General features: G+C 35.3%; 1 protein-coding gene across 1 annotated transcript; it reads right to left on the bottom strand.

The window, feature by feature from the left end:
* Nucleotides 1-1,826: 1,826 nt before the first annotated feature.
* Nucleotides 1,827-3,608, bottom strand: LOC143911111 (uncharacterized). Its single transcript, XM_077429857.1, has 2 exons — nucleotides 2,775-3,608; nucleotides 1,827-2,685 (listed from the first exon to the last, which is right to left on the bottom strand). Exon 1 carries the CDS (start codon nucleotides 3,598-3,600, stop codon nucleotides 3,061-3,063), a length of 540 nt encoding a protein of 179 aa, XP_077285983.1. The 5' UTR covers nucleotides 3,601-3,608; the 3' UTR covers nucleotides 1,827-2,685; nucleotides 2,775-3,060.
* Between the last annotated feature and the right edge of the window lie 6,434 nt (nucleotides 3,609-10,042).

The following is a 10,042-nucleotide window of genomic DNA, read 5'->3' as shown; positions in this document are numbered from 1 at the left end:
GTACCCGAATAAAAGGTAAGCTGTAGTTCTCAAAAACTTGGGCGAGTACGTGCGTAAACAATAGACTCACCGGGGTAGACTTTTAGACAAAATACACATTAATGGATCGGAGAAGCTGTGCTGGGCAACTCGTCCTTTATGAGGAGGTACACACGGTAGATCAGATAATTCAGGAGTGAGCAGTGGATCCGTGTAGACCTCTTGGATCGTTGGATAAATGCTTTGAAGCGACTTTGGTCTTTCATTTGAATCCTGAACCCACGCAACAACATTGAGAGGGGTTTGGAGAGAGCGACTTTTTTGTATTAATTTTTAATTTGTTCTCAAACAATAAGGTGAGTAAAACATTCAAGGTATGATGTGTTAATTTTAAAACGATCGGTCAGTTATGGTACAATCCCGGTGGAATGTTGATTTATTCTCAAAGGCATACTTTGTTTGCTTTGTTAATCCTTGGCGCGCTTTTAATGGCACGCGGCTGAAAATCCAGCAAAGCTCCACAACAAAGCTTCGCAATCGCGATTTTGAACAAGTTTGATACGTACATATATGTACGTAAGTCGATTGATTTTTGTTTGAATTGATACGATTCAAACAAATATCGCCGGGCATAAAAAAAATTCTGAGCAATTACATACATTATGGACACACCCCGTACAATCAATCACAGGCCGCGGTTTCAGACAGTTCCAAAATTGAATTTAACCGTTTGACGGCTGCGGCGCGTTATTGAAATTCAAACAAAGCTGAAGTTGCCGAAGTTGGCTTATTTTTTCAAAGTTTTCTCCCATCTCGATTTTTAGGTATGGGAAATTATGTAAAACTCTCCTCCCTTCCCTCTCCGTGAAGGAACGAGCAATCCAACCTAAATAATTTCCACGCGGTGAGTCGATCGTCGAACAGATAATAATTACCATTGAAAAAAGAAAAAGCGAACGAGGGAAAAAACGATCGAGATTCCGTTCTCGCAATTCAGCAATATTGTAGATTCTATTAACGATTGAATTTTGAGAAAATTTGATAACCTTTTACATTTAAAAAAATACAAGGTTCTATACAAAAGAACATTAAAAAATATCGACCATCTCATCACATTTAAATTTGCATACATATGTACATACATATAAACTAAAACAACTAATTTTTAAAAATGCTTAAATTTATCTATATACATATATAGTATATCGAAATTCAAAAGGATTATTTCAAATATAGTAAAGATATGGAATATGGAACACTCCTATATACATATGTATATAAATCAATGTTTGTATGTCTGTCACGTATGCGTGACAGACATACGTACAATCCTATACTTTACTATAATTTAATTTGATTATTAAGTATTAATTTGAAACTGAAACATTCACTTATCGAAACTTTCTGGATTTATTGTATGCATGTCCGGGAAGCTTACTGTGAAAAAAAATCGGCCAAAAACAGGAATGGAAACGGGAAAAACGGGAATGAGCGGCATTGCAATGCAATAATTTCAAATGTTTTCGCGTCGCGACATGCGTTGTTAGGGTAAAATAAACAAATAATTGAATAATTTCAAATGTGTTCGCTGTCTGCGTTTTTCCAACAAATGGGAACGGGAACGGGAACGAGAACAGGAACGGTAACGGGAACGAGAACGGGAATGGGAACGGGAACGGGAATTGCATGCGTTATTGTAGCATTGCAACGCATGCCGGGTTCAGCTAGTTCTTGATAAAAATCATGGATAATATTTCTATTTATGTACTAGTATTTCTGTTAATTCTATATATGTTATTATATGTATATAGGATCCGGATGTGAAGGATTCCAAGTGAAACGCAGATTAAGTCAGAACTATGTATTTATTAACACATGCTTCGGGCTTGTTCTCCAACAAGTGACCATAACAACACGCATCCGGTCTTTCCCATGCATACCACACTCATACTTTATCCCTTGCAGTTTGACCAACCACAATTACGGCTCGTTTAAAAATCATTCCTACATTTCGGTCATTCCTGACTGTCATTCGCCCTCGGATGACATTCTGTCTTTTATATTTTTACAGCATTTCATCTCACATTCTTTTACATTTCATCTTCTACTCTATACAATATATCATCTTACATTCTTTTAAAACATTTCCTCTATCATCCTCAACAATGTTTCATCTCACATTCTTTTAAAACATTTCCTCTATCATCCTCAACAATGTTTCATCTTCCATTCCATAAAATCATCTTATATTCTTCTAAACATGCTTTCAATTGTCACAATTACAATTTACATCACAATTACAATCATCATCACAACTACATTTCAATACACTTATACATCAATCATTTTACAATTTACATAACAATTACAATTATAACAAATTAATCGTTACACATTTCACTACAAATCAATTTTTCATTTCAACACAATTCAATCTTCAATAAAGTTACACATAAATCATCACAATTAAAGTTACACATAAATCATCACAATTAAAGTTACACATAAATCATCACAATTACAATTTAAAATTATTTCAAGCAATACAAAACAGACAGGTATCACAATTACTATGTAAAATTATTACAAGCAATACAAAACAGAAAGGTATCACAACCTTTACAATGACAAGTTAAATTTTTACCCCGGAAACAATCACATTTTAAAACATTACTAGAATTAGCAATAAAACATTAAAATCAATACCTTTACAATGACAGGTTAAATCTTTACACCAGAAACAATCACATTTTAAAACATTACTAGAATTAGCAATAAAACATTAAAATCAATACCTTTACAATGACAGGTTAAATCTTTACACCAGAAACAATCACATTTTAAAACATTACTAGAATTACATTTCAATACAGTTATCTTATATTCTTCTAAGCATGTAACCACATTAAAACATGATTCAATGTACCAAGCACTTCCCAAAAAATACTAGAATAAGCAATAAAACATTACACTTTTCAATCATCAAATTACAAGTAAGGCTTAACTAAAAACCCTCCAGGTATTTCACTTATTCTCTAATTCACAAACGCACACTTCACTTCCATCGGTGCAACTTAAATTCTATCCAATGCCCTCGGCGATTCTCTGTGACTGTCCGAGGAATCTGCCGTCACCCCACAGATATTCTGCTAGTAATTTACCATAAATGAAGTCAACACATATTGGTTCTAGCTCACTGATACATCCAGTAAGTCTTTTCTCAATCCATGGTTCTATTTTCTTTTCCATTGAATTAACATCAATCCGACTACGACTGAGCTTGAAAGTGAATACAGTGTCTTTTGGTGTTGAAATTTTGACTGGGTCCCTTAATCCTTCTTGTGATTTAGCCATATCTTTCTCTTTGTCTTTATGTTTTTCCTTTTCTTTATTCTCATCTTCAGAATTCTTCAAATGACTATAATCCTTAGATCCTTTTCCAAATTGATCATCGGGTGGTTCATCTGTATTTGAAAACGGTATGTCTCCGTAGTCCCAAAGTCTTCTTCTTTGCAATCCATCACCGTCCATACTTCCATCAGCCAGGTTCACACCTCCATCAGCCATGTTCGCATCGTCCTCTTCATCATTGGAAACAATGAGTTCTCTTTGAGCAGACATCTCTCGTGAAGCCCGTTGCTGCAAAGGTCTTTTACATGCCTGTTGCCACACTTCCTTACGATCCCTCATGTCTTGCTCTTTTTTCCTCCTCGGCAGACTCCGTTCTAAGTTAACCTCCATCAAAACACACGGTTTTTTAACACATTTCACTTTGCTGCCGTCAATGCACATAAGAACGGATTCTGTGATAGGGCTACCCAACAGGGCGGCACCCGGGATACTGACTTCTTTTCTTATTTCTTCTTGTATTGTCAAGACAGTCTTTGTTTTGGTGCTGTTACATTGAGCTGATATGTGCCCAAACTCGTTGCAATTGAAGCAGCGGGTTCCTCTTTTCTTGAATCTGCAGTCGGCTGATAAGTGTCCACGTCCTCCGCAATTGTAACATTGTGGTCTCTCTCTTTCTCGGTTTCTTACGGGCCCCGCCACCCTGGGTTCGTCGTCCTCTCTAATTTTCTCGCACTGCGTAACTCGCGTCTTCAGCTCCTGGATTGTACCGGCCCCGCTCAGCGTCATTTTTTCATACTTATCAAACCCAAGTCCACCAATTATGTACGCGATAATCGCCTCTTCCTCAATAAAACTACACTTGGCTGCAATCCCCTTCATCCTGTAAATGTAGCTTAAAATGTCTTCCGCTTTTCCCTTTTTTTCTAACCTCAGTTCTCTGTGCACGTCCGCACTATTCAACTGATGGCCAAACTCTCTGGTCAATCGTTCCTTAAGTATCGCCGACGTGACGATGCCCGTTTCCGAGTCCAAGAAGTCCTTGGCAGTTCCTTCACACAGCATCCGCCCATACACCAACTGTTGTGTCTCCGTCCAGCCGAGGATTTGCGCGTTTTCTTCGAGGCGCTCAATCCACACTGCAATAGGGCTATTTCTGCCGTTATATTTTGGCAGACCGAAACCAACCTCCAGATCTCGGAAATTGAACTGTGGTATCTCCCTCGTCGTCGTTGCCACTGGCGTCGTCGTGGATATCATCATCGTCGTGTGGCGTGTTCGCTGACGTGACGTCACCGACGTCACGGGCTTCGCCTTTAAGCTCGTACGCGATCTCGTCATCGCGCGCGCGTCCTAACCTCAACTGTCAAAACTCCGCGTCGTCGTCTGACCGCTTCTGGCTGTCACTGGAATGTCTTCGGGCATCCCGGACGAGCCCCCAAATATAGGATCCGGATGTGAAGGATTCCAAGTGAAACGCAGATTAAGTCAGAACTATGTATTTATTAACACATGCTTCGGGCTTGTTCTCCAACAAGTGACCATAACAACACGCATCCGGTCTTTCCCATGCATACCAGACTCATACTTTATCCCTTGCAGTTTGACCAACCACAATTACGGCTCGTTTAAAAATCATTCCTACATTTATATACACTCTCTATAAATATGTATGTATGTATATATGTACGTATGTCATGTTTTAACATATGTAGTATTTTCCATTGAAATTGTGTAACTATCAATACTAAATGAATTGAAATCTTATCGGGTAGACAATCTATATCTATAATAATGTTATTCAAATATTATATTGATATACAATAATCGAAAAACAAACATACCACCTCCAATCATAACGGTTGGTTAATACACATATTATAAACAAAACATTTGAAATGTGATATTGATACACTTCAATTAAATTACAGATATTATTTCCTGCTAATTGAACTAATTATAATATAGTATTAATATATTTAAATGGAAACCACCCCACAATACGCAAAAGTAAATAGTCCTATAACATATAATATTATTATTTGAAGAACTTTATACACTAGGAAATTACTAGAATATATCTGCAATTGATCATAAAAAAAATAATTTCTCATGAAATTTAGAATAGTTTGTGGACTTACATATATTACAAACAAAATAAAAAAAATGTGAATGTCCTTGATGATCACTTGTAACAAATACATTCGTATGAGAACTAAATGATTAATAAATCCAGATGGACCGTCTCCAGATAGACCGTCTGCCGGCTTTATCTAGCAAATAAATTTTGATCGCCAAAATTATAACGCATTTTTTCTCTCCACTTCAGAAGTCAAACAAAACACCACTATAGATGAATATCTTTCCCAATAAAACTTCACTGCATTCCAAACATTACAAATGTTTTATACGATTAAGTCCGAGTGTGCATCTAAAAAATTACTAATATTTGTATAATAAAATGATCAAATGTATGAAGTATTTTATGTATCGAAATCACATTGATTCGCTGTGCAGACTTGTAAAGTTCGCAAATACGTTATGCAGATAGAATGCGAACAGTTGCATAAGTGCTTATCACACGTGCATTTCCTGTCTGTCCACATGCATACGTAGTGCAAACTTTTCGCGCAGGTCGCCGTAAAAGCTTTCAAGGGGCTTTTAAGCGGCACCGGAAGACGCCTCGACGGGTTTTCCTCCCGACTCTTCTCTCAGACCCCACTACACGTCCAGAGAGGTTGCCCGAGATGAGGGGGGGAGGTTTAGGAAAGGCTTTGATTAATAGCCTCGCCCCGTCTCGTACAAAAATCCCTGTGTCAATTTTCGCCAAGCGCGGAAAAACTCGGCGAAAGAAAATGTGTCCGGTGATAGCGCGCGCGCAGCCGGGAAAACTCGTTCCGTTACTTTGCGCGGGATTAAAGCAAACTCAGCGCGGCTGGAGCGTTTTCATATTGTGAAAAATTTAATTAAAACGCGAAAGGATTCGAGTCGTGATATATTACGCTAATATTGCCAGAGGTTTTTATGTGTCCTTATTAATATCGCGACATTGTTGTGCTTTTTTTTTCTTTCCCTTTTTTTTGCTCGTATATTCCTATTCTATCGCTTCCTTTACTTTTCTAGCCCTTTTCCCAGCTTATAATATAAAATGTTACATTTCCGCACTGTTCTTACGGGAAAAAATATTACATACTTTAGGACTTTTATGCTGAAACTGAAGTAGTAATCAAACGAAACTTTTTCCCGTGAAAATTTAATAATGTTATAACGAAATACATAAAATTTGCGTACCCGCATCAAAACTTTGAGCTTAATTTATAAAATGATGAATCATTCAGAAGGTTCTATACAAATTTTTATTCAATTTGCAAAATTATTTACAATAATAGTGATGACTATGTAAGTGCTATGTAAGTTTATTTCCAAGATTTCAAAATATTTCAAAGTGGATAAGTATTATAAAATTGAAATAATACCTATCTAGTTTCAAAAAATAAACTATATCAATTACAAATCTATCACTGAGTAATATTAAGTGATTATTAATTTCAAGTTCGCATTATTGTATATACCTCTCGTATTAACGTATAATCATCATTAAATTTCATAAGCAACAACAAAATACGATCTTTCATTTTACCTGATGATTACGTCACACAATACATTAATGCAGACAACGCTTGAAAGAAGACCCATGCCAAAACTTTACGAACTTGAAGTCTCTCTAAACTTTACTTTTTATTAGCTGAGAAATATTTTCAGTGAACAGTTTTCACGCAATATATACATATATTGTCACAAATTATTAAAAAAAAATAAACTTCCCTTATATTCAAAATAGATTCAACATTTGGTTTTAAAATACAATTTTCGTTCTTTTCATACAAATCGTCATCATCGTTTACAGCCACCATCCACTACTGGGTAATGACCTCTCCAATACGCTTCCATTTGTCACTGATTTGCACAACTCTCATCCATCTAACCCGACACATTTTTCTAATTTCATCCACATATCTTCCTTGCGGCCTTCCTTTTATTCTTTTCCATTATCTCTGGTACCATTCTATATGTATATAGCACATATTTTATCCAACTTTCGTCCACTCTTCTAGCTACGTGACTCGCTCACTATATCCATTACCTTTGTCACGCATCTCACTCACGTATTCCGTTTCCTATATCTCCTCGTTATACCGAGCAAACAGTGTTCCATACCTCTTTGAGTTCATTGAACTTTGTGCAACATTTGGGAGTTCAATGTAAAATTTTCACATTTATACGTCATCACTGACAAAACACATTGATCAAATATATTTTTCGTCCAAATGCACTCGATCCTAATTCGATACATCTATACATACATACATATGTACTACAAGCCTTCCTGGTATATATCTATGTAAAATTAAATAAAATAAAATATATAGAATCACGTATCGAAATGTACTCTCAACCGTGCCCCATTCTCGCAACTCATCGAATATCACAAACGAACGGTCATTTTTTACAAAGCTATCTAATACCATTATATACATACGAATATAATATATTAAACATATATTTGCGTTGAAACACTGAGAAGTGCAACGAACGACAGAGAGATAGCCTCGAAGAGAGAGCATGAGAACCGCAAGCACCGCATGCGAACAAAATTACAGAGTGCAGTTGCACTACTTGGACGAAAATTACACAAATGCATCTCAGCGCAAGTTGCACATATATGTACATACGTATATATATGTATATACATATATATATATATTCAAGATACTACAACACATGCAGACACTGCATTTGGAAACACACGGTGGTCATTTTAAATACAGATTACGCGGTGCAAACTTCGCCGAATGTTTGCAAAGTCGGTAGGTGGATTCTGCGCTGACCAATCGTATTAAAATATCATATAACATTCATACAAATACATTAAATTCGAAATTAATTGCAAACATTGAGAAACCTTAATGTGTTGTTCTTATTAAATGAATAAATATATTATTAGATACATATCAATGCATTTTCTTTTTACATACCTCTTATACAGTTCACATGGTTTTCGTGTTAGTGGTAATTTTTCATACCTCTTATCTCTTATTCGATCGTTTTCATACTTTGCCATATTGCTCATTTTGGTCATCAATATACGTTAATGTATCGTCTGCCATTACGTTGGAGATCAAATATAGTATACAATGCGTATCAAATATCCACAATTTTGGGTACGGTGACGTTTTGATCTTCTAGCAAGCTACTATATAACCTATCTTTCAACCTGTTCGCCATGATATGGACATATCAGATTTTAATTGTTTAAACGCCTATAATTCCTTAGTAGTCTTACTGTGCACATTAGCTTCTAAAATTATACAGACGAGATTAAAATTGTTTGTAATCTTTTTGCTTCACATAAAACCAGAAATGTGTAACTTTTAATAAATCTAAGTGTGATATTGAATGTAAAATTCATTATTTACCTATCCCGATTATACTGGTTTGTCATTATATATTTTTTCAGTTGAATGTTTAATAGTTTAATTGGAAAATACCGAAGTATTCCGGAGTCAGATTAAAATTTACTGACTCCGACTCCAACTCCAACGATTTTAGTTAGATGGGCTTTTCTTTCCAACGTTTATCATATTGATAATGAAGATAATACCGATTTTCAAAATATAAAAAATGAAAATAATTTTAAAATAACTAAAAATTGACATTCAACCCGATTTATTGAATTATTGGTAATTATATACATAGGTATAAATATAAAGTTAGGAAAGTTATAGTATACATTTGTATATGTCTGTATATGAATTTCATACACAAACAAATCAATGACAAATAAAAAAGCATGAGACGGAAGAAACATCGGTTTTGGCAAAAACACATTAAAATATGTACGATTCAACAATCTTATTTGTAATATAATTTAAATTCATGATTTTTATAAAAAAATGATTAAATTACAATTTATTAGTCGATTTATTTCAATAAAATCAGAGACTTACACCATAAAACTATTATTAATTAAAACATAATAAAAAGGAGTTGGAGTCGCTTGATTTTTTACGACTCCGACTCCGCTTAAAATTCTCAGACTCCACAGCCCTGTCATATTTAAAACTTAATCCAAAAGATGATCCCAAACTACATACATCAAATAACTACAAACTAAGTACATACATATATAAAATAACAAACTTAATCAGCAGCATCATTTGAGAACCATTCCATTAATATATGCGCCACTGTTGTGTTTCAACGTATTAAATTCAAAGTATGCCTTTCTATACATACAATAGACATTTCCAAGAAATTTGCAATTTTCAACAAGATAAATTTTGATTTTATATACAGACACTAATCATCCTTTATTATCACTCGACATGCATATTGTATAAAATTTATAAATTTTAAACGGGCTGGTGGGAAATGAGTTAGGGGGGGGAGGAATCTTGGGAAAGTTTGCTTCATTTGCTTCGAAATTTACGACCTCATTTTCTTTCAAGGGTAGTTCAGACGGCTCTAGCCTTTTATTTTAATTTATTAGTCGAAAGGTGGCCCGAGTTAAATCTTCCATACTTAACTTACGACTTTGCCCGCTATTTGCCCGTTGTATACGCGATGATGATAATAATTTGGTTTAATATTTGCGCTAGCGTTTTAGCGCAGCATGTGAGAGTAGAGAGAACGCCTACCGATAATCCGGTGCGCA

The sequence above is a fragment of the Arctopsyche grandis genome, chromosome 4 (genome assembly GCF_051622035.1).
Source record: "Arctopsyche grandis isolate Sample6627 chromosome 4, ASM5162203v2, whole genome shotgun sequence".
In the NCBI taxonomy this organism is placed as follows: domain Eukaryota; kingdom Metazoa; phylum Arthropoda; class Insecta; order Trichoptera; family Hydropsychidae; genus Arctopsyche; species Arctopsyche grandis.
This window is presented reverse-complemented; position numbering and strand designations above follow the sequence as displayed.